This window comes from Perognathus longimembris, chromosome 1 (genome assembly GCF_023159225.1).
Source record: "Perognathus longimembris pacificus isolate PPM17 chromosome 1, ASM2315922v1, whole genome shotgun sequence".
Lineage (NCBI taxonomy): Eukaryota > Metazoa > Chordata > Mammalia > Rodentia > Heteromyidae > Perognathus > Perognathus longimembris.
In genome coordinates, this window is record NC_063161.1 from 114,283,792 (window position 1) to 114,310,556 (window position 26,765).

Consider the following 26,765-nt stretch of genomic DNA (forward strand, 5'->3'; position numbering starts at 1 on the left):
TTTGTGGACATTCTCACTGATTGACTGATTGTGGGCTGTCACCTGTACATCTTTCCAGTGAGCTAAAGTCAAGTCCAGGGGAGTGGAAGGAACGTTCCCCATCATCTGTTTGTCAGTCAGGCACAGTGCAAGAAAGAAACACACAAAAATGATCTATTTCCTTAACCTCCCTCCAGTGAGCTAGGATCAAGTCTAGGGGGCTAGATGGAGGTCCTCAAGATAGAACGTTATCCATAGCTCTGATCAGATGTAATACAAAAGGAGGAAAACACACAGGCCTAAGAAAAGCTACAAGTTGGAGATCTCCCAAGCTGGCCCACAACCTCCTACAAGGGTGCAGAAGGAATGGACCCGAGTTGGCCCACAACCTCCTGCCAGATAAGCAGAAGGAGCAGACCCAAGTACAAGGTGGGCGGGTTGAGTCTCGTTTAGGAGGCCCTCCTGGTCAGTTCCAGCCAAAAACCAAACTGACTCACGCCCTACAAGTATAAGCAAAAGCAAAACAGACAAACAGACAAATTACAGCACAAGACAAATGAACAGCAAGCGCTGTTTTCTTACCTTCGGAGTCTGGGATCTCGGGGTCTCTGGGGCTATCCCGGACGAGCTCCCAAATGTTGTGCCAAGTTGCAAGACCACCCCCAAGAAGACCACCGAGATTCAGACACTCCGAAATGCAAAAGCAAGGCAAGGCTTTATTTAACGAGCTGCCAACTCGGGCCTCGTCCTACCCACCGACACAGCGGAGGTTAGGAGGAAGCCCCGAGCTGTGATTACACAGGGCTTATAAAGGCAAAGAACAAGGTTGCAAGATTAGAACACAGGTACAAATCTGATTGGCTCAGGGTTCGATTCTAAAATGGGGTTCACGTGGTGGGGCCTGACTTCAAAGTCTGGCACCTCAGGAGGAGCTGAGGACCAAAGTTGGGGAAAGGATGCTAACATTCCCCCATTTGTTTATTAATAACTAGGGAAGGGTACTAGGCCAGAAGTATGGGCAGAGGTTGTTTCTTCTGGAGCTACTTTCTGCTGTAAAGGGGCAAAGCAGTCAGGGGTCCCAGATTCGTGTTTGGCTGGGTACCATCCAAGAAGTATTTGCTTGATAGTTTGGTAGATAAAGGTTCTCATCATTCCATGAGAATTGTTATCAGAGCCAATTGGTGTCATGGTCTCTTCTGGCTACCTCTTGCAGCTTGGGCACATTAAGGAGTCACTGGGGCTGTGGTCTTCAGGATCCAGATCTGCACTGGTCAGAGCAGTGTAAGTGAAGCCTCCAGTTGCCTGTAGTAACAGGATGGCCTTGAAATGCAAGTTCCCAGGTGGTGTTCTGGGTGAGGGATGTTATCCTATTAAAAGAGACTTTTGAAAAGGTCAGGCAAAAGGCTGACAAGTTCACAGGACCAGCTAACATGAATGACATGGGAGAACACAGACTGGCCATGAGCCAGAAATGTTCCATTTGGAGCATAAACCCAATTGTGGCCCATTGCAAGGAAGGAGGAATAACTGGAGTGGGGGAAGGAAGGGAGTGTTTAGGGGTATTTTTGGGCAATTGGGTAGTGGACTGGTTGGGAGTAAGCAGTAAAGGCTAATATATATACAAATAGAAAGTAACAAAGGCAAGAATGCAAATTCCTGTCTAGATGGAAAGTGGACAGTTATGGACACTATGTGGACAAGCAACTATTCCTCTTGATCCTGTCCAATTGGAATTTGAACAGGTATGGATATTAGGTGGACAAGCAACTATTCCTCTTGATCTCCTGGCTCTGATTAATTTTAAAAGGGTAAATTTAAAGTGACTCCATTTAAGTTGTGATTTCATCTCCTCTTACTCTTCTCCATGGTTCCTCGTCAGGACTGACCTCATCCTGAAGGTCTAGGCACAGTTGGCATTCACAGGGTTTGAAATCAAGGCCTGGGCACTGTCCCTGAGCACTTCTGCTCAAGTTGAGCCACAGTTCTGCTCCAGTATTTGGCTGGTTACTATGATATGAGTATCTTGAGCAAAGCTTCCAGTCTGCCTCTTTGTTGGTCAGTTGGGAGATGGAGTTTTAGAGGGGCTGTTTTCCACCCGGGCTGGCTTTGAACTGAAATCAAAGGAGTCTTGGCCCTAAAAGTCCTTTTTATTTCCAATTAAAGCAACAAGGAGACCAATAGGAGTAGAGCTTACCTGTAACTTGTTGAGAATTGACCAAGAAATACTTGCCAGAGTTCTGCAATGACAAAACTCAATAGATAGGATAGGAGTCTTCAAACAAGTAATCAGCACTTTAGAGTTTGTTGGGCTATTTAACCACCAGCATTGTGCCAAGAATCCAAACTTGGCACCTTTTTGCAATTTACCAAATGTGTCTAACTGCAAAATAGCATAAAAACCAAACCATATCATTTCTTTGCATATATACCCCTTGTTGTCTAACTTGTGTGCATTAACATTGCCGGCAGATGGAAGAGAACACAAATGAATAACAATCAAGAGGGCAAAGGGTCAGGACAATGTAAAAGTCTCAGCTTCAGTGAATCCAAAGTGGCTGTGTCTTCCATCCTGAATCAGCAGGCCTTGTTAGTCATGTGTGATGGAGGCAGGCAGGAGAGATGGGTTGGATCTGGGCAAGGCTGTAGTAGCATCTCTAAGAGTCCCTTGGATGAACTGTTACACTTCCTGCCTGCAAATTTCTACACAGACTGGTTAAAGACATTTGAAATCCCAGTATTCCCTGGTTGCTTACTCTGAGTACTCTGGCTTTTGCAGGCTGGTGACCTACTGGTTTAAGCAGGGTAACAACTTTAAAAAGATTTTAGAAGGCATGGGCCTGTAACCATCTTTTGCAAGTACAATCTAAAATTCACAGTTGATCCTCATGTTCAAACCTTTTCCCCATCATAAAACCCACACAGAACAAAAGCCACAACCAAGGTTGCTCTCTGCAGTGGCCATGACAGTTTCTGAGACATATTGGGGGAAGACACCAATGCTACCTCAATGCAAACTTGTGGCCACTGTACTGGGGTCCCCCCAAGGGAGGGGACCACAATGTAATGGGGTCCGAGAGTGGGGGGATCCCCCATCCAATCAAGAGTCCACCACTCAGAGACAGTCTCAAGCAAAAAGATAGATTTATTGAGGAAGCAAAAAGTATACTGACCAGCCAGGGTCACGGCCAAGACTCAAGAGCTTGGACCACATGCCCAGGAATACTCTTATCACCAATTAGCCACTAAAACAATGGAAGTAGAACTCCAGTGGCAGAGTGCACAAAAGTGCACAGAAGCCAGAGGACAGTACCTAGACCTTGAGGTCAAGCCCCAGAACTAGCAATAGAGAGGGAGAAATGAAAGACACCATATAAACCTACTTCAGACAGTATTCTTTCTAGACATAGTACAAAAAAAAAAAAAATCACCTCAGTGAGTGCTCTACTCAGCACCCAGACATGGAAAACCATCTATCTGGCTTTCTGTGTGATACCAGCACAAAATGAGACTCATCAAAATGAGACTTTTATATTAAATAAATCAAAAAAAGTTGAGAATAAGAGTGACTCCAGAAATGGTTACTGCTTTCTTTGTTAGATGCTCTTAAATATTCATATGCTCTTAAATAAGATGCTATTAAATATCTTGCTTTATTGGCATTAATAAGCAAGTGGGTTGAGATGATTATTATTAGAGCCTCTTAACACTCTTATTCAAAACCACTAACCATTAATTAAGTCTCCTGGGACCAATGTCAAATGTTCACATTGCTGAGTTGGAAATGGAGATATGGAGATTGTGCAATTTCACAGCTGATAAAGATGAGGTTAACTTTCCTACCTCCCAAACTGGTTGTTCCCAGTGTCACAGAGTGGCCCACTTCAATTCTAAAAATCGAGGGATCATTACCAGGAATGCTCAGCAATTTCATAACATTGAGTTGGATTTTGATGGTATTCAATCTTAATCCATTTGGATTTTGACCAACTTTTAAGGAGAAATGTACTATTACATTCATTGGTTGTGTTACGGGGTCTGGGTTGGGGGAGAGGTTGCACGTCCCCCCCCAAGAGTCCACCACTCAGAGACAGTCCCAAGCAAAAAGATGGGTTTATTGGGGAAGCAAAAAGTAAACTGACTTGCTGAGGATGACTTAGCATAGACTCGGGAGCTGAAACTGTGACAGTGAAAAGCGGCTGACCGACTCAGGAGCCGCCATTATGCCCTCGAGCAGTCCTCAAATTGGGGTTTATGAAGGTAAAAGCGTAGCACAGATGAAGGGGCTTGATGCAAGGGGTAGAGCACGCAATAAGTTCACAGATGTAGGAGGTTGATGCAGGGGGCTAGAACATGCAACAAAGCAAGTGTGACAGATGTAGGACGTTGACACGGGGGTGGAGCAAGTAACAAACAAATTAAGCGAGCCATTTACAGAAGCAGAATTTTGGAGTCATGTTGACCTAATAATCAAGATGGGAGTCAGCACTATTCCCCCCAACATTTTCTACCATGTTTCCCTAATCAAGATGGAGTCAGCTCTACAATAGTTGAATTTTGTGACAACAGGAACCAAACTTAGAATTTTGAGCTATCAATTAAGTTAACTCTTCTGAGAACAAACAGAATTATTAAGTATATAGGTAGTCTCTATGACCTTACACATGAAAATAGTTTTGTCCTGGCCAAACATCTTCTTTATTCCAATTAAATACTGATTATATGAATCTAGAGTAAATACTCGAAGTCCCAAATCCTCATTTCTTCATCCAGAGATGAAGAAGGAAACTCTCAGTGGTATATCATTTAAGTATGTAAATATATACCATAGACATTACTCCCATCTCTCTGCTTTGAAGAATATTTCTATAAGAATCAACAAGCAAACAAAGCACATTTTAAGCATCAACAATATCCCTTCCCTGATAATCTCCCAAAGGAATACAGATAAAGCTAAATGCATGGATTTTTGGCTACTTGCCAACCAATCAGGTAAACAACACATGAGGTTATAACTAGAAAATTTAATTTCCATGGTATTGAAGATTCTGTTCTAATCTCAATAGTTTCTTCTTTTTTCGGGGAGGGGGCCAGGGAGTGTCAAGCATGAGGCTTGAACTCAGGGCATAGGTGCTGTTCCTGAACTTTTTCACTCAAGGCTAACACTACCATTTTTTGCCACAGCTCCACTTCTGTTTTTTTCAGTGGTTAATTGGAGATAAGAGTCTCATGGACTTTCCTGCCCAGGTTGGCTTTGAATCACAATCCTCAGATCTCAGCCACTTGAGTCGTTAAGATTATAGGCATAAGCCACCAGAAACTGGAGAATTGATTTATTTATTGTAATTAGAAAGACCATGTGCTTAATGTGCCCAGGAGCAGGCCATTTATATCTTCATCTATAACCAGAGTTCTACCTTAGTTCCTCAGACTTACCCTATGCACTTTCATTCTAGTATTTGTAGATGCTGTTTCTTTTGCCTGGGTTTTTCTTCCTTTCCTGCCTTCATCTCCCAGTCTTCACATAGGTACCTCTGACTTATGATCCTTCAGGTCAAACAACCGATTGCATTTTGTCTAGGTTTGATTTTGATTATTGTCTTTTTACTTTTTTTTTTTTACATCCCTCAGTAGTTTCAGTTTTTAACAAATTAAGAGTAAAAGAATTAATTTTCTACATTAGCCCTTTGGAGATGAGATTAGACAGAAGGTAACAGATGTGATTAGAGAAGGGTCATTTGTTATAATATTATGAACACTAGGGTTAGTGATAAGTCTGGATTGACTAGGAAAATGTAATAAAATAGAGATGATGGTTGAATTGGAGCTACTGAATCAGGATGGAAAAGCTAAAAATAATCTCAATTCATACAGAACACTGAATGTCAACTTAAGAAGTTTGTATGTCATTTAATAGTCAACATAGACCAATTATAGATGTTATTTTAGGGAAGTTATACAATGAAAGCTGTACTGTTTTTGTATACTTACTCATTTTTCCTTCTAATTCTCTTCTTGAGAACCAAACAATTTCCATGTGTTTTATATTATGGGATCCCTAAAGGAAGTTGTACTTTTGAACTTGACATAAACAAGAAAACATACTGTTGATTGCTAAGGAATGAAAATGTGCAGTAACTTTTTTAAAGACAAAAATAATTGGAACAAGAATAGAAAAAGTAAGAACATTAAACTTGCCTAAGATATAAATATTTCAAAAAATTTATTTTTCCTATTAGAGATTTTATGATTCCAACTATGATCTCAATTAGTTAAGTTGCTCTTATTTTCATGCTGAAACTTTCTAAATAAAATTTTTAAACTTTTAACCAGTATTTATATTTTAACTTATAAAATTTTGGGAAAACAAGTTAGCTATAAGAAAAAGAGAGAGAATAAGATGAATTGCTTTTAGTACAGGTATGATACTGACTTTCAAGAAGTTAATACATCACTATCAGTTGTTCCTATCTCCTTCCTGAACAGTGAACTTTGATAACTGTGAAACCAATCTAGAAAGACATTCTCCTTGGCAGAGAGCAATGGAAATCATAGTGTGCTTACTTTATCAAAGCAGCACATGCACAATATGTAGAAGGACAGATGCCACATTTGGTTGTTTGTAAAAATTTGACTTCTGAGTCAGGTTATAGACCCCAAGGAAGGAAAGTGTAGCTGTTTGAGTACTCTTAGAGGAATCTAGATGCAATAAGAATTGTATTTTTTTAACTGCATACATCCAGATTTTTAAGTACTTTGTAGTCATGTCACATTGCAGTGATAGTTTGTAAAAAGGTTTGGGACTTTGTTGCTTTAACTTTTCTCCATGTGTTACAGTTTAGCAAATGCTATACAGGAAGGATTTCTGTAAGAACATTTGCCTAACTGGAAAGAAATCAGTCAACCCAATAGAGCCTGATTTCGAGAATTGACACCAAGGGAAAGCAGACAATTTGCCACCTTCTTTTCAGTTATATGAAACAGTTATATTGAATAACCTATTACCTTTTCATATGGGCAAGTATTAATACTTCTGGTTCTCATTTTCATCTTTTGAATTTACATACTCTATGTATGGAATAACTTGGAAATGATTCTGGGATATTCCCTTTAAATGTACATTAATTCAGATGATCATTGTATGGACAGGTATCTTAAAGTATCTCTGCAGTACTTTACAAATGTTGAGTCATTATCTTAATGCAAGCATCCATTTTTTTTTAATTCTCAATATAAGACTGTAAGTGCTTCATAGATGAAATTTTCAGTGTGACGTTAGGCTAGAGCACTCTCTGAGCAAGAACTATACAATTTGGTGGTAAAAACCTGGTGTCTGGATGTGTCCTGATGAATTCATCGTGTACCATCTGCTCCAAATTCTTGCCACCAGCAGACATTTTGGAAGTGTTATTGTAGGATTTGATCTATCATTCTTTGACTTTTGCTTATAATTTTTTCCTACATGGCTGTATACAACACTATGATAGGAAACCTACTAGTATACTGTAAGTACCATATTTTGTAGGACACTTAAGAACAGTGGGAAAATTAGAAGCCAACGTTTTCTTCAGAATCCCTTTCAGCTTTTTTTTTTCTAAAGAAATAAGAGTTGAGGAAAGTGAGCCACACCATTCCCGGTAGTCCTTTATAAATGTGGTGACCCATCTGTTGCCATATGCCAGATGTCTGCTTTTATCATCCTCATTTGTGGACCTTCAAAGCTGGGAGTGATTAATTAACATTGTATATATGCTAATTTGTAGTGCTTAAACAGCATTTGAAAACCATTTACTCTGGCCCTACTGATATTCAGATGTAAGCAATATTAGAAGGTAAGAATAGAAATCAAACCTGTGTTTGTATTTGCAGCCACCAGTGTATAACTTTTTTATACCATCTTCACTATTTCATTTCTTTATCAGTAAAATGTGATGAGTTATATTAGTAGTTTTTCTACCAAATCTGATACCAGGTATAAAAAGGCACATTCCCGAACGAATGATGATGACAGGCAAATGCCTGTTTGACCTAAGTTACAGAGTTGTTTCTCTCTTGAAGAAGGTACTATACATTTTTATCTGATCTAAAATGTCATCAGAATGTCTTGAAAGAAGTCTAGCATTATACAACCATGAACCTGCTCTTCTCTGATTCTAGAAGTTAAGCAGAATGGGACCTGCCTAGTTCTTGAATGGGAGGAAGTATTGAAGGAGTGTGAAAAGTTAATACCTTACTGATCCATACCATAATGTTCTCTAAGTATTATGGAAATAACAGTGACTTGGAACTAGAAAGTGAAGGTATTAAGCTTTTTTTTTTTTTTTTGGCCAGTCCTGGGCCTTGGACTCAGGGCCTGAGCACTGTCCCTGTCTTCTTCCTGCTCAAGGCTAGCACTCTGCCACTTGAGCCACAGCGCCGCTTCTGGCCGTTTTTTCTGTATATGTGGTGCTGGGGAATCGAACCTAGGGCCTCGTGTATCCGAGGCAGGCACTCTTGCCACTAGGCTATATCCCCAGCCCGGTATTAAGCTTTTAAGACTAAACAATGATGCAACTTGGGGGAAGTCATTGCTCAGGTTTGCATATGTTTCAGAAAAAGAGATAGTCTAAATTCATCATTCATGATGGCTTCTTTTAGTACTAGGTGTCTCTTTATTTTTAAGTTACATTTTCATGGTGGCATAAAAATAATAGTGAATGAATTCATCAACCCCATTCTTTATGTACACATGTGATTTTTTTTTTTTTTTTGGTGCCAGTCCTGAGAGATGAAGTCAAGGTGTGAATCCTCTCCCTGAGCTTCTATGCTCAAGGCTAGCATTCTACCACTTGAGGCACAGATCCATTTCCAGTCTTCTTGATGATTATTTGATGATAACAGTCTCATAGACTTTCTTGCCAAAGCTGCCTTTGAATCACGATCCTCAGATCTCAGCCTCTGAAGTAGCTAGGTTTACAGGCATGAGCCACCACCACTGGGCCACATGTAATTCTTCAGAGTAATATAATGTCAACAATACAAGATATTTATATTTAAGTCACACTGTCTTTAAAAAAAAACTCTATACTAGTGAAATAATGTATGTGGGAACATTTTTCTGTGCCTAAACTAACAAGTAAAATTTAGTCAGTGTGACTAACTTGTTTAAGGGGATTAAGTTTCAACATCCTTAGATGTGTTACTCACATTTTTATTGTATTTATTTAAGGTGTACCAAATGATGCTTTGATTCATGTAATGAAATGATAGTACTGCTATGCAAATTAACATACCTATCATCTCATATGTCCATATTTTAACCTATTTCTGTGGTAAAACACCCAAACTTACCAAATTTCTAGTCTATCGTTTATTATAATTAACTATAATTCTTATTGCTGTACATCAGAAATTTAGATATCCATCTTGTAGATCTGCATATTTTGCCATCTGAACTATATTATACTGTTTTGAAAGTGAAGGAGCTAAATTCTATTGAGTTCTGGAGTCAGAGTCTACGCTACATGCATACACTATCTCCTACAGCTTTGTTAACCCAGTTGTTAAGTTCATAATGTACACTATATTGTGGAAAATACAACTGATATGAAGAACATGTTAAGTGACAAGTCCAACTGACAAAATCCAAGAGCTAACTAGTATATGGGTTTTTCTTTAAACCCAATCTGAAATCAAATGTTTCTTTATAGACTGACAGTCTGGGTACCATTTTCTTATTTTCTTGGGCTGCTTACATTTGGAATTTTATACAGCTTTAAGAATAATTTTTGCATCCCTTATTTTTATTTTATTATTATTTTTAATTGTACAAAGGGATTTTAATTCAAAATGAGCTTATGAGTATAATGCATCTTGATCAACCTCACCCCTTTCATTTCCCTCCATCTTCCACTCCTTTTTTTTTTTTTTTTTTTTTTTATGCTGATGTACAGCTTGAGCTTGGGGCCTGGGTGCTATCCTTGAGCTTCATTTTTTTCTTTTCTTTTTTTGCTTTTGCAAAGGTGATATAGTTACATAGTCAGATAAAGACTACATTTCTTTTTGAACAAAGTCATCCTGTCTTTCTTTCTCTCCCAGTGTTTCCCCCCCCCATCCCTACCCACAAGTTGTATAATCCTATGTCAACGTAATGTCTAATGAGTATTGTAATATTTGTAAAGCCCAAATATAGGTAGCCAAAAACAAACCTATTACTTCACAGTAAACTTTAGATTTGAACAAAATGTTTAGGTAAACTTTACAAAATGTTATAATCTATACCAGGCAATCACCTTTCAAGTTACTATTAATATTTGATACTTTAATAATTTGCACTATGGAAGAGAAGTAATACCTGTATGGTAGTTTCCTCTTCTCATGCTCTAAAAGAAACCTAGACTTCTTTATTTTTACTAGGCATAAAGTTAATTAGGGCTCTTAAAGTATAAAAGCAACTGAAAATATTCACGGTTTTTAAATTATGATAAAAATCAAAATTCTTATCCTGAGTACAAAAATATTTTTCAGTGCATTGCATAAGGGTAAAATATGGGTCTCTTAATTATAGTAATTATATTGCAATTCCCTTAGCACCTTTCCTCCACAAGCTTCCAGCTACTCCACAGCTATAACTGAGCTATACCACTCTGAAGTAGCCTAGCATTAAGACAGTATTTTAAATGTGATTAAGTATGAAATGTTCTCTTAAGGATTTGTGAATTAACTGTTACTTATTATCTGAGTCTGAGTCTGTTTGCTTGTTCCTTGTACTGGAGCATTAGTCTATTCATATGTCTTTATAAATGGAAATGTGTACTCCTAAAATAATCTACCATTAAAAAAGATAGCCAGGTGCTGGTGGCTCACGCCTATTATCCTAGCTTCTCAGGAGTCTGAGATCTAATGATCACAGCTCGAAGCCTGTCCAAGCAGAAAAGTCTCTGTGAGACTCTTATCTCCAATAAACTACTCAGAAAAGCCAAAAGTGGCACTGTGGCTCACATGGTAGAGTGCTAGTCTTGAGCACAAAGAAACTCAAGGGCAGCACCCTAGTCCTGAGTTCAAGCCCCACAACCAGGAAAAACAAAGTTTCCCTAGATTAATTCCATCAAACTTCTTCATCCTCCTAATTAGCTGGAATTGCAGGCATGAGCAACCATATGAAGCCAAGAATGCTTTCAAATAATTTAAAACATAGAGTATGTTCAGAAATTAAAACTGGGAACCAGTCTTGCTGCATTTGAAAATCATGTACAAACTTCCTGTGTCCATTTTGTAAAAAGACAAACAGATTCCAGAGAAGCTTAAAAGAATGTCTTTAGAAAGGGAAAACTACTCAGAACCCAAGAGGAAGAGCATATTTACCAGGAGAATTTGAAGAACAGTAGGACTGGGTTTATGGGGAGGAAATGGGAGATCAGAATAAGAATTTGGTGTCAAGCCCTCTGGGTTTATGTCATGTACTTACTTGAAAAGCATTTCACCCTCATTTTTGTCTCTGACTGAGAAATAGGAAACAGCTATGTTTCACATAAACAAATCAAGTCTTATTTTTCTTCCCAGTTCCTTTCCTTCTTAGAGTGAATCTGTCACTCTGGCTTCAAGAGAAGGAAATAGTCCTTAATGTATCAGCACATTTCGTACTTGAAGAATTATCATCCATTCCAAGAAAGATACTTAACAGTTAAAGCTGTCCTGTGTCCAGCTACTTTGCTGTTTTGATCTAATTTTACTCACATGGTGACATCTTCTATTGGTAGTAAATTCTAAATTATAGGAAAGCATGAATGTTAGATGCTAATAAAACACCCATAAACTTTTGAGAGCAGCTCACTATCAATAGCCTGCAGCATAACAGATAGCTAGAGCTTTGGGTCAAGAGCTTCTGTTTGGGATAATATGGTAAATATTCCTATGGAATTGGACTGTGATTGATTTCCTTTATTTCCCAGGGTATTCTTGCTCATCAGATCCTGTGTGACATGCTTTCAATCTACAATTTACCTCCCACCAGACTCAGGATCCCCTGCCTCTTGTTGCCTTGGTTGCTGATAACCATAAAATGAACTTCTGCATTTCTCAGATTTTGCTTATTTTCCTCACCCCAGACTCAAATTATAATATCTTTCTTGGTATCAATAACCACAGACATCTCACTTATCTTCTCAACAAAAAAAACCCATACTTACAACAACATTACCATACAATGACATGTGTTGGCTCTCTCTCTCTCTCTCTCTTTCTCTCATACATTTTCTAAATTTATCATACCTTCATTGCTCTCTGTACCTTAATAAGAAAGGTAGGGCAGGACAATGGAACTGGAGGAGTCCCTATTTCCCACCTCTTTGTCCTTTGTATTCAATGATCACCAAGGTGTCTTTCTGATATCCTGGACAGTTTTTTTCTACCTTGAAAAATTGTTCTTCATATATTCTTCATTCTACCATTCCAATCATTCTACCACTACAATCATCTTGTAGACCAGATTCTACAAGATGAATCAGGTTCTGTACCATGCCCACTGAATACATTTCAGTGGGTATTTGAGTCACAGAGGAAATGAATAACAAAACACTTATCACCCCTGGCCTGCATTTCTTTGCATGTTATTTTTGATGGAAAGAAATCAATATAGATGTAAATATGACAATTACATCATAGGCAAAAGTGAGCAAACTTACATCATACCCAGTTAAATTGTTTTCATGAATAAGAATGTAATTATAGAAGAAGAATAAATTTTTTAAAAAGAATATCATATTTTTGGGGTCCTGTTATTTCACTGAATGCAATTTAATATGAAATAAACAGGACTGTTTTCCAAAGCACTGGGTAAAGGGAGAGTGTAAACACTTCAATTCCTAAAAACTGAGGTAGAAATAAATAAATTTCATCATGGATGATCTTTGGTGCCAGAGCTATCAATAAACTATTTGTAGAAGTGAATTATAAATAGCTTGAAAGATTATTAGCACTGAACAGGGATAATACTTAGTACTCAGTATATGCTGAGTCACAATGTGACATTGTGAAATATATATTTGATCTTCCTCCCTGTGTTTGGCATGCAACTTTTGAAATTCTTAGAATGCCTTTTTGTATAGTGAGTTGAGAGATGACTCAGAGCTCATAGCTGATTTCATTTTGGGGACTGGTCAAACTGGGTAGACCACAGCATGATTAGAGAATTGGAACTTTCTTCCCCATCCCTAATCTCTGGGGAGGGATGGGGCTGAAGGTTAAGTTAGGCAATAACTCAACCAATCATGCCCAAGTAGAGAGCCCTCCATAAAAAGTCAAAAGCATGGGTTTGAGGAGAGCTGAGCTTGTAGAAGTTCATGGGAGGTGGGCACCTAGAGAGGGTGTGGAAAATCTGTGGCCCTCCCAATTCCTTGCCCAATGCAACAACTCATGTGTCCTTTGTGATATCTTTGATAATAAAATTGTTAACTCTAAGTGGAGTGCTTCTCTGAGTTCTGAGAGTGACTTCAGCAAATTAATTGGACCCGAGTAGGAGTCCTGACAGCTTTGTTAACTATTGAATCGAGTGCAGAAGAACTACCTGACACTTGGCATCTGAAGGGAGGGACTGTCTTGTGAGAGTGAGCCCTTAAACTGGTAAGATTGGAGGCTCTCTTCAAGGAAATGGTCTCGAAATTGGCTGGCACTGAGGACACTGGCTAGTGTCCACTAAGGGGATCGCTTGCTTGCTTGCTTGCTTGCTTGCTGCATGGAGAAGCACCCAGTCCATGCATGTGATCACAGAAGTCTCCCGAGGAAAAAAGCACTTTGATTTGAGGTGTTTTGTTTTTTTTTTCCTCATCTGTCCTAAGACTAAAATAATCAGAGACATAAATCCTTTAGAAACAGAAAATAAATCCATTCTCTCCTTGTGGGATTTTACAATGATTCTCAAAGATGACACTTAGTCCAATTGTAAATACTAAATTCAATGTGTAACTTTATCTTAGGCAACTGGGAGGGGGCATATTTGCTGGATAAAAGATAAGATGTGAATAAATTAAGGTGAACAGAAGTTGAAGGCATGGGACATACTTAATGGACACTTGGCACAGTACAGTCATGTTTTTCAAGCTCCTTTGTATCAGCACTATGTACACTGAGCCTGTGTGCATTTGTGTCTGCTGTAACAGGGTGGCTAGTTGAGTCAATTGAGATAGATTTTTGAAAAATCAAGAACTTAAATCATGCAAACATAAGGCAGGCATATGCTAAAGATTTAGTTCACACATAATGGTGGAAATGGTGGTTAAGGGAAGAATCAAGCAGAAGTTGAGTTGCTTATTAGGAAACATATATACTGTGTTCACTTTAGCAGGAAGTATCTTGTCTTTTACTTATTTATTTAATTTCTTTCTTCTTTAATACCTGAAAAAACTGAGACTTGGGTAACCTATTGTCTACTCCAACTCATGTGATTTTCAGAATACTTTCATTGGAACACCAGCATGTCCCATTCATCAACTAGAATAGACACCTGACTATGTCCAGCAGGCTTTGTCTATGACACCTTATAAAGAATCCTTGCAGAGAATGTAAAGAAAATAGTTTGGTTATGAAGGGTATCTTCAAAAGTTTCTCCATGAGTTTAGGGTATACTTGGAAGGGAAGATTATAAGTATTAATGGAGTAGGCTTAGATATTTGATTAAATCACATATGTTCCTGTAAACACAGGAAAGCTTGGAGTTAGGATCATTTCTTAAAATTATTTTTAAGGGACTCTTTAAAAAAGAAAAAGAACAAGCTAAAATCAGCACAAAGGTAAGGAAGTATTCAGGTTAGACTGTGCTACCTGTCAGGTTACACAAAAGAATTCCCTTTTCTTGTTATGAGTAAATGGAATTGCCTCATGCTAACTTTTCATACCAACAGAAACAAATTATATTCTTGTTTTCCATCAGTTTATTTACAGCTGACTATAAAATGTTTTTACTTATTGTTTTGTGTGCCAATTTTGGGCCTGATTTCAGGGCCTTGGGAACTGTCTCTGATCTTTATTTTTATTTATTTTTTAAAAATATTTTTGTCAGTCATGGGGCTTGAACTCTGGCCCTGGACATTGTCCCTGAGCTTTTTATTCAAGGCTGGTGCTCCACTACATTGAGGCACAGCACCACTTCTGGTTTTCTTGTGCTTAATTGCAGATAAGAGTCTCAAGGACTTTCCTGCCCAGGCTGGCTTTGACCTGCAATGCTCAGATCTCAGCTTCCTAAGTAGCTAGGGTTATAGGGTCTTTCTTTGACCTTTTCTTTCTTTTTTCAGTCAGTCATGAGGCTTGACTTCTGCCCCTGGGCACTGTCCCTGAGCTCTTCAGCTCAGGGCTAGTTAGTGCTCTACCCTTGAGCCACAGTGCCACTTCCCATTTTCTGGTGGTTAATTGGAGATAAGAATCTTATGGACTTTCCTGCCCAGGCTGGTTTTGAATCATGATCCTCAGATTTCATCTTCCTGAGAAGTGAGGATTACAACAAATATGAGCCACTTGGTGCCCAGCTTCTCAGAGCTTTTTTGATAGAGGCTAGCACTCTATCACTTGAGCCATGCTCTACTTCCAACTTTTTGGTAGTTAATTGAAGCTAAGAGTCAGACTTTCCTTCCTGAGCTGGCTTTGAACTGCAATCCTCAGATTTCAGCTTCTCTTAAGTAGCAGGATGTGAGTCACTGGCTGAGAAATTTTATCAATATTTTTATACATTGTATTGTTTCTTGTCAGAACCATTAGGTGGGAGTATTATAATACAAAGCAAACAAAATTGGGAGACTTTTTTTGCATTTTGTATTATTTTGGGGTGTGTGTGTGTGTGTGTGTGTGTGTGTGTGTGTGTGTGGTGTGTTTGGGTATTTCCTCAGTTTTATATGTCAATTCAAATTTGTTCCTCATTATTGTCTTTTACATTGTAGAATAAAAAAACATTTTAATTGAGAACAAAAATGTCCCCCCCTTTGAATAGCAACAATGTGTCTTATTGTTCTTTACAATGATTTCCAATTATTCACATCTGCCAAAATTTGAAATCAAATTTAAGAATATTTCTAAAAGAAGCCAAGGAAGTAATAACTATTAGACACATGCAAGCATTTCAGCAGTGCTACTAGACCTTCACAACTCATAAGATCCCCACAACTAAAAGTATCTTTCGTACTCCTTTATAGGTGGTGAGGTTCATACATTCATTAAAACGACATAAAAGAATAGATACCAGGCTGGGGATATGGCCTAGTGGCAAGAGTGCTTACCTCACATACAAGAGGCCCTGGGTTCAATTCCCCAGCATCACATATATAGAAAACGGCCAGAAGTGGTGCTGTGGCTCAAGTGGCAGAGTGCTAGCCTTGAGCAAAAAGAAGCCAGAGACAGTGCTCAGGCCCCGAGTCCAAGCCCCAGGACTGGCAAAACAAAACAAAACAAAACAAGAATATATACCTATCACAAATTCATAGATGTTTACTAACTTGATTTAATAACATTGTTAATAAATATTTTTCAAACTATGTTTATGATGACATAGTGCAAAATATAATTACAGTTGAATGAAAAAGAGATTCTAAATTACAATCCAAAGTAGTTGAGTATATAGGTATATATTTTCTTTAATGTAGACATTATTCAGAGGAAACAACAGTCTTATCTAATCAGTAAAGCAATTTAAGAACTATTTTTTAAGTTAAGGTTAACTAGTCTCTTCAATAGAAAATAAAATCAAATCTCAAAAAAATTAAATTATGTACTCTTTATATTGACAAAAAGTCATTTGGCTATTTTAAAACTGAAATGATCAAACTACTAGTATTTGTTTAGAAATTCACCATGACCACTTTTTACTTTCATAAGAATTTTCTTTTGCAGCTCGGCATGGTGGCTCACCCTATAAGCAGCTTCCGAGGAGGTGGAAATCCAGGAAATAAAGGTTGAGGCCAGACCAGGCAAAATGTTCATGATACCCCATTTTATCCAGTAAATAACTAGGCACACTGATATACATCCACCATCCCAGCTATACAAAAGTTATTAATAGGAGAATTAATAGCAGCACAGCTACAGCATAAAGACCAAAAGTAACCCAAAATAAACAGGGATGGGAATTTGGTCAAGCAGAAGAGTGCCTGACTGGCAAGCATGAGGCACTGAGCTCAAACCTCAGAACTGCCAAAAAGAAACAAGAGAGAATATTCCCCCCTGTAAAGCCAGTATATTTCCTTAAAACATTCATTGTATATAAGTCTATATTTTTTATTATCTTGGAAATTTGAGAGTATTAAACTTTCGCAAGGATCTATTAGCTGCTATCATTAGAAAAGTCTTCTTTTACTTAAGATGTATTTTAACTTAGTTTGTCAATACAGCCATGGAGTGAAAAAGGGGTTCTTATTTATATTAATGAGTGATAAAGAGTTTTTCTTAATTACATACATAGCCACGTATAGGAGGTAATACCTTAGTTTTACAACTTTAGGCACAAGGTTCTAAAAACCATAGGTCACCCAATCTCAAAGGGTTTTTCTCTTCTATGGAAATGGATCTTTTTCTTCATGGGTTTGAGATACACGCACAACCACTGAAGACCAACCAACCATATTCTCTTATTACCTCACATAAAACAGAGATTAGATTTGTGATATGTACTATAGAGATCACAAAGTAATCACATCATGAAGCAGATAGCTGATTACAGCTTCCCCAAACGGGAAATAATATGACCTTCACGTGTGTGTGTGTGTGTGTGTGTGTGTGTGTGTGTGTGTGTGTGTGCATGTATATACTTACGGTACTTATATTTTATAGTTCAATGTATTTAAGTAGTACTTTTATATATAAGCATGTTATATATATGCCATATATATATATATACATATATAAAATCTTTAAGTGATATTCTCCAACTTTGACATTCAGTACCTCCAAGTCCCCAGAATTGTCAGGTTCATGCACATTTCATTTATAAATGATCTCTTTAGTGCATAACAGATAATCCCAATGGTCTACTAACTTGCAGAAATGAACATGACTTGGTAACTGAGTTAAATAAAATGTGGAACCTTGTAGCCAATCTCTGAAACCACAACAAAAAAAATCAGAACAAAATAACTCAGAACCAGAAGAAAACTGAAAGTCAGAAAGCTAAAAGTTTGATTGCATTTTAAAATCTGTTGCAGTAGCTTCTCCGGGACCTGCATGGGAGAACCCACAACTTCCTTATGGCAATTTTGAAGTGTGTCAAAGCACAAAGTTGTAGACATGACTATCACACAACTATAGAAAGAATATGTGTCCCAGATTGATTCAATTAAGGAAATAATTCATTCATTTACTGAATTAATTTCAGTTAATGAAAGAATGAGCAAGGAGTGACAGCTACTTAAAGAGAATTTTTAAAAAGATTATTTTCTCTTGAAAAATCATATGAAGTACCTTTCCTAATTTAGAGAGGAAGCTGTCAAATATCCAGCACAATAACAAAACTATAACTTTAGAAATTATCGTTGCTTTATTAGACACAAGTTATTTGTATTTCTTTCTAGAACTTATATAACCCCATTAATCTGTGTTATGGCAGGAGGAAATGGCAACACATACGAAAGCCTCTTCCCACAAATAGCTAAGTAAGTGCTTTGACGGGACTTTCAGGTCATGTTCTAATACATCACTGACAAGATATTCAAACTACTTCACTGACAAGATATTCAAATTACTTCATTTCTACATGTTGGATACATTTTAAAGACAATTTTATAGTATACTTTTAGAAGTCTCCAAGAGTTTTTCGTAAAAGAGGAATGTACTAAATATGTTTTAAAATCTCTTCTGGTAAATCTAGTAAAAAAGGGATTTTCTTCTTGTATTCAAAAACCACTGTCCAATTCAGAAGTTGCTCCCACAATGGCTGGACCTGCAAATTTCCAACATAACTACTGCTGTAAGTCAATGAATATAATTGTAACAAGTGCAAAATAGCTTAACAGTAGGTCACAGAGCATGTGTAATGATTTTAAAAAAAAGTAAAAAACAAAAGAGTTAATGAAATGGAGGTCAATTCCTTGCAAAATCCAGTTTGAATTCTGGGATCAGTGAGATGAACAAAAACATTCTCAGGATCAATTGGTTATAGGGAATTACATTTATGTATTTGGTAGGTTTGGGGTATGTGAAATAATGTAAGATTTCCCTAGGAAACTGGTGGCTCACTGACTGACAAATGGCCCTGAATTTTTTCCCTTAAGTAGTCATGACCATTCTAAATTGCAGAGTAGCCATGACCATGTCCTAGACTTCCGTGTAGAAATGGTACTTTTAAGTTCTATAAAACAAAAAAGCCCATATGCAGAATACTCACTGTCAATCAAGATGCATTTCTCTTTAGAATTCTGTATGTGAACAGGGAAAGTCCATGTTTTTTTGTGACTCTGTAATCAGGTGATTTGCAGTCCGTTCTATTAGCCACAGTATACTTTGTCTATGTGTAGTGACAGCACTCAGAGAATTAATTCTCACTGTATTGGAATGTGGAAAAGGAAGTGATATCCCTGGCATTGTCGATACCAATCAAAATATGATGGAATAAGATTGAAAAGCTACACATCTTCCTTTAGTAATCTGAATGCAGCAGGAAGAGCTGTAATGACAGATCTTGTGAGCTGGCCTGGTAGCCATAATTCATGTGTAAGAATTCATGTGCCCCTTTCACATAAACCAGATGTAGCTTCCAATGTTATTCAAACAGCATTCATCAGTCAGTTGTACTGATGGCAGTGTTTTTATGTGGGTAATTTAGTCTTCGGGGAAATTATTCTCCTATAGAACTTTGGGGAAGGCTGTAGTGTTTTAGTTATTGTTCAGTTCCTTCTATAAACAACACAAATGGAAGAAAGCAAAGCTGACTGATAGAAAACTGGAATTCTCTGTTGTTCAATTAGGAATGAATTTTTGCCATAAATTTGAAACTGACTCAGGAAAGCAAAGCTTTGTAGAAGGTTCAGTACTAACTTACACATGACTGGAGGCTTTAACTTTTTTTTTCCTGACGATTCTCAATCCAAAGTAGAAAGGTGAGCAGAAAGGTTATACCAGGTCTGACACTGAAAAGAGACTATAATGTCCCTCCAAGGTAATGGTTATATGAGTACATTATAAATACAGGTGTTCATAAAGTGACTGGAAGTTATAGGGATAGCTAGGCCAAAAATCTTCTCTAATCATCAAGTGGAAGTTCTGGTGTATTAGAAGAAGAGGCTATTGGGTATAAGAACATTTTGCAAGGGAAAACTTCAATTAAGCTTCTGAAGAAACAATATCCCAAACCCCTGGAGAGCAGCTTTTCATTTCATGTATAGATGCTTTGCTGTTTTGTCAACATTTGTAAATAAAAAGTAAAAAAGAGAGAGAGAAAGAAAGTCAATTGTTTTCTTCTAATTAGAACCTGGGTTAGAGCACTCCATGAAAGACAATTCTAATCCTTTTTCCATGGACTTCATTATTATGGACTTGCAAAGAAGTCTTCTGGTCTCTCCAATTCATATATTATGTCTTGCAGAACATTTGGGGTTTATGGGATGTATATTGTGGATTTTACAGTAGGAATGTGTAGTAGGGATGTGGGTTGTTTTTAATGTGTTCCCTGGATAAGACATTCACAAGTAAAAGAATGAAAGTGGTGAAATAGGACTTTATGAAAAGTCTGATTACACATTGCTAGCCCACACTTCAGTATGACAGAATGGAGAGAAAAATGTCCTTATGTCGAAGATACAGACTGCTGCTTTTGAACACATTCCACATAATTTACACACATATTAAATATGACATGCACAATTGTCTAAGAACACAAAAAGATTTTTTTTACTTAAACGCAAATATGAGCACAAATTATTATGACTCTTGCCACAAAATTTTAGAAGGGGTCATTAAAATTCATGGAGACCTCACGTGTCTGGCTTTGGCCACTGGGTGCTGAAATTACTGAGGAACAAACCACCATTCTGTCTCTCCTGTTGTAGCTGATTTTTCTCACGAAAACAAAAAATTATTACTTAAATGGCTGCAGGAAGGAAAGACAATCAAAGACCATGTCAGAACAAAGGGAAATCCCGAGATTCTCTGATCTGTAACATCTTATTACCAAATACTATCTGAAATGAAATATCACTACAAAATGCAGACAAAAATAGTAGTTGAACTCCTAAATTGAATGTGTTCTTCATAGGACCTCACTGCCTTTATAGACATCAGAAAACAACTCCATGATTTCTCTTCACATGTAGGGACACTGAGGTCCTGTCCTCCAAGCCACTTAACCCAAAGGTCAAATAGGTAGATTATGTCAGTGGCAGACTGGGGCTATGTACCCTATTCCTCACACCACCATAAGAGAAGTCAACTTGATTAGCAGCTCAAGGAGATTAATTCAGGGATTAATTAATCAAGGGTGTTAATTCAAAGTTTGACCACATTCTTTCTTGGATTCTGTCATGCAAATTTATTACTTTGGCATTTCTTCACTATTCAAATGACATGTTGGAAAGGAAACTTAAATCTGTAAAAGTTTGCTATGTGAATATTTGCCTTTTCAAGATCTTACATTCCAAATTCCTCTATAGACTCAACTTCATCACTTGTCAGAAAATGACATGAAATTGAAAAGTCCTGTTATGCTCCAATCCTAAAGCATGAGAGGCTGAGTATGAAGATCAATTAATCACACTGCATAGAGCAGAAATTGTAATGTCCAAAATTGGTGAAGGGAAATGAGGACGATGAGGAAGGCTATTGACAGGTACTGGGGTTAGTCATTTTTATTGGAGTGGGGGTAGGGAGGAAGGAAGAACACATCCTGTTTATTTGTTCCCATCGTTCAGTTCGTTTCACCAAATATTTACAGTACACCTGTGCTGTGCTAGCACCAGTTCTCACTTCTGAGCAAACAGGACAGTGTTTGAAGTGTGACTCACATCTTGAAGTCCATTTCCTTTTAGAGATAGTACCTCTGCTCTGAAATTTTAAGCTGGGAAGAATCTTAAAGCTTACTCAGAATCTGAATTCAGTGACTGACTAGAAATAGGATTGAAGGCTGAGAATGCTTGAATTCTGGAATGTTCTTTCCTGAACTACTACTTTACTGCTTCACCAGTCACCTAAGATTGCAGTATACTAATGTTGCAGACTCCTGATCAGTGGTCAACATCTGTAGCAAAGATGATAATTCAGCCACTGGACGGACCCTGATTGAACACATTCTGTATGGGAGACACTCTGCTTAGCCTTGGCACTGGTGGTAGGTGACCAGGCAGATCAAGTACCTGTGATTTGTAACTCCTTCATGTTCACAAGGTGGACAGACAATAATAAGTAAATAAGAAGCTTGATTTCAACCAGTCATAAATGTTATTAAGGAAATCAGACACCATGATTCATCAAGAATGGGCTCTTCAAGGATGTAACATTTAGACTCAGACCTTGAGGAAAGTCACAACTCTTAATATTCTCAGAGTAAAGTCAGGGGGCCTTATAAGACCCTAACTCAAAGAGCTACAAGGTTTCACCACAAGACTGCTCTGTTCTTCATTGGTGGCCAGACATAACAAGGACTGGAGTAAGAGTGTGGGAAGGTGGGACTGCCAATGGAGACAGAGGCAGCATTGTGATTGAGTTTTTTGGCAGGTGGCTCGTCTTTTCAAGGTTCATCAGCAGCATAAATACACCTTAGTTCTTGGAGAAAGCTCTGTGTAGAGCAGGTGAGGGCTTGGTGCCTGGAGTTCCCAGGAGCAGAGTAGAACAGGAGCAGCCGTGTGAACCAGCCAGCCCAGCGCTCTCACAGAAGGAGGCAGCTAGCTGTTGACTCTTGCCGGAGGACACAGGGTTAGACATAGTTAAATCTATAATCATTATCAGCTACATCGACATGTTGTAACTGACTTACTTTCATTACATCCTCCCCCCAACAATGGCTCAATGTCCTGTGAATGTTTTGCCTGCTGAAGCAAAAGATGTTCTTATTTAAATAAATCATTTCATGGTCAAAGGAAGCTTTTGTTACTGCACAGTCTACTCCCCTTTTATTCTTATTACTCAATAAAATAGAGAAATCTGTATTACAGGCAAGCACTGTGTAAGGAAGACAAAAACTGCTGTCAACGAATTTATTCTAAGTGCATGTTAACCCTGGATGACTTAGTCATGGGAACGTGTATTTATTACTAACTTAAGAATGGATCTTCCACAGATCCTAACATTATAAGTTTCTAAAAAAGCAGTCATTGTTTGTGGCTGACCTTTAAGTATAGAAGTAATATAAAAAATAGCTTGTTTCTTTAAAGTTGAAGACCATGCTAATTAACAGGATAATTCATAGCAGTACCCAACAGTAGAAAATTTGTTTTGTTAAAATCACTACTGAAGTTGACTGAGTCAGCATTGGAGGCTGGGCCCAGAAAGTACTACTTTATAGTATAGAATGAAATAGGAAGGATTTGGAGAAGAAGAGATAAGAGGATTTCAAATGAGGAAGTAATTGGTGGGGGCGGGGTGGCACACTCAGAGCTTGGCCTGTGCCTGAGCCTTTTTCACAGGACAGAATGGGAATATGAACATACATCTGTGGTCTATTTGGGGAGCTTTTAGGAAGTGGCCAGACTGCCATTGCACCATTCCTATGATAGATACAGTAAGTTTTAGCAGCCAGAGATATCTGCTGAAGAATTTGAGGAACCTTTGGCTCACTGAATTTTCAACATCCTTGGTGGATCCTAGATATCACCTGTTGCTTGATAATTTGTCAATATTTGTATTATTTATAAGTTAAACAGTGTCTTGACAGCTTATGGGGCAGGTGGGTGATTTTGATCCAAAATACCTTCTGTCCCAACATAGTCATTGCAAGGTCAATGATATAGGATCATAAATAGGAAACTACTCAAGTCTAAGGTTCATGACCTTTTGGTCATGAACATGTCAGAGAGGAAAAAAATTCACTTATATAGTCTATTCAATTTATTCTTGGTGCTTTTGTCAGAGAGGCTACCTTCATATCCCAGCAAATTCATTTTTAAGTATACTTTATTCTTTTTACACAAATATTTTCTTTTAGTTTTTTGAAACCTGTAATCTTACATCACTGGAATCAGTAGTAAAAGTTTTATCTCTTAAAGTTTGTTTATCATGTTCATTCAATCCAAAGTTCATTTTCAGGTATGGACCAACTCTTTACCAGGAAATACTTTATATGAATGATATTTTTTTTAACACAATGGGCTCCTTTTTCTCTTATGACTTGCATCAGTCAAGAATGAGTGTCTTTGATAAATAATTCTTGAAACCCACAAATCTGAACTTGGATCTTAAAGGACGAATTGTCATGACCCAGCTTTTCTGGTTAATACCACAAAAGTGGAGGAACAGGATTCCTTTTACAAACCATAATGAAAGTGAATAGGGCCTCTAGTGGTCAAAGGTGTCTACTTCCTGGTGAGGCACCAGAACCTACCAGGATCCCTAGAACAGAACCAATCATGGGAGTCTGTACATTAACCCTCGGTCACTCCCTCCATATTGGTATTCCCCCTTAAACTTTGGAGAATACCAAGAGACTGTGCTTTGTGACTTTGGGGACATATTTTTTTTCATAGTTCCACAGAATTATCAGAAGGACCAGATGCCAGCCATGCACCAGTAACTCACACCTGTAATCCTAGGTACTAAAGAGGCTGAGATCTGAGGATCAATGTTCAAAGCTAGTAGGAGAAGGAAAGTTGGTGAGACTTTTATCTGCAATAAACTACTAAAAAAAGCCAGAAGTAGAACTGTGGCTCAAGTGATAGAGTGCTACCCATGAGCCAAAGAAGCTCAGGCCCAGAGTTCAAGCCTCAGGACACACACACACACACACACACACACACACACACACACACACACCAATAAAAGGACATCACACCTATTGAGATGGCACATGGAGAAATGCTCAGTTTTGAGCAAGGGGTCTTGAAAGACCTGAAACAATCAGATCGGCATAAAGTACTTCTGTACTTCATTATGTAAGTTGGAGGTCCTAATATGTTGGCACTCTTCTTAGGAGCAAAAGCATTATTCAGCTTTCTTTCAGTCAATATAGACATGAAAACCTGAAGCTTTTTCTGTACTATTAACTCTTTTGTCTTCCTCTCTGAGAGAAATAGCAATGTCTGTCCTCAGGTTTCTCTAGTAAGTGTTGGGTTTTTGTTCCAATACCTGATACACTGTCACTTAATAAAAGGATGTTGATGATTCCTGAACCTTGCTTTTTCTACACTGGGATGATCCACACAAATATTCCCATGTAAATATATATTTATATAAACTCTTAATTTAGCCAGAAAGACAATAAATTTCTTAGCAACAGATCTGCCATTCTGTGCGATACTTTCAGATACTTTAGTTAGGGCTAAGAATGCACAAGTTGTTGTTGTTATTGTTGTTGTTTTGATATTGGTACAATTAAGTAGTTGTAGAAAGGGATTGCAATTCCATAGGTCAGTTTATGATCATACGACTTCTTTGTCTATATCACCCCTCCTTCCTTCTCACCCATTTTCTACCACAGTAGAAGTTTTATTGATCCAGCTGACAGGTGATGAACTCTTTGTCTATGACTCTTACTATGTATGACCCAACCGTTTTCAGAGTGGTCTTGAACTCAAGTATACTTGCATTTTATTCTGTGAGTTTAAAATTGTGACCTGAAGTAGCAGAATTCAAATGAATGTGTTTCATGTTGAGGGCAGAATGCAGAATGACTAGCATGTCTTTCTTTTCTCCCTCTTTTCCACAGGTTAACCTCAGAGCCACAGATGTCAGGCTCATGCGCCAGTTGCTCATAATCAATGAGAGCATTGAGTCCATTAAGTGGATGATTGAGGAGAAAGCCACCATTACCAGCCGAGGCAGCAGCCTCAGTGGCAGCCTGTGCAGTTTGCTGGAGAGTCAGAGCACCTCCTTACATGGCAGCTACAACAGCCTACAGGATGGCAGTGATGGAATGGATGGCATCTCTGTGGGAAGCTATCTGGACACTTTGGCAGACGATGTCCCAGGTCATCGGACACCATCAGACTTGGACCAGTTCAGTGACAGCTCCATAATAGAGGATTCACAGGCACTATCAAAGCATCCCAAATTGGATTCTGAGTACTACTGCTTTAGCTAATGACCCAGGTTTTTTGTTTTGTTTTCTGCACGGGACTGGTGTGCAATTAACTTGTATGCATTCTTCTACTCTGCTGCTATATTTTTGATGTGATTTTTTTAATGAGGCAACCTTTTTAAAGAAGGTTATTTTCAAAGTGCTTAATGACATTTCTGTTGCTCCTAACATTGCTCATCTAGACTGATTTATTTTTCTCTATCACATCTTTATTTTTATTTATTTACAGTTAAACATTCTCCCTTCTCTTACAGTAGCATAGACAAAAGTGGCAGGGGAAGAATAAGCAATAATGATGTCTTTGCTTTTGTTTTCAGAGTAAGGGGTCAGGGATTACAAAGAAAGCTTTGCTAAATTTTACAATAAACCAAAGTATGATCACTATTAATTTTGTTGTTGTGTTTTTAAATGATTCAAGATTTTAACTTCCAAAATATACTGAGATATATTTGTGTTTATTTGTTACAATGGATAAAATACATGGATCAAAACTTACATGATTCCAAGACTATAGTGTCCTAGTATGTAATCTGTAATTCATACATTTCTTCTTTTTTTTAACCAGTCCTGGGCTTGAACTCAAGGCCCAAGCACTGTCCCTGGCTTCTTTTTGCTTGAG

General features: G+C 37.9%; 1 protein-coding gene across 1 annotated transcript in view; it reads left to right on the forward strand.

The window, feature by feature from the left end:
* Lurap1l (leucine rich adaptor protein 1 like) overlaps positions 1-26,529 on the forward strand; it is a 42,153-nt gene extending 15,624 nt beyond the window's left edge. The window contains exon 2 of the mRNA XM_048349542.1: positions 25,775-26,529. Coding sequence (XP_048205499.1) covers positions 25,775-26,149 — 375 coding nt within the window. The 3' untranslated portion in view covers positions 26,150-26,529. The remainder of the gene's footprint in view (positions 1-25,774) is intronic.
* The last annotated feature ends 236 nt before the right edge of the window (positions 26,530-26,765 follow it).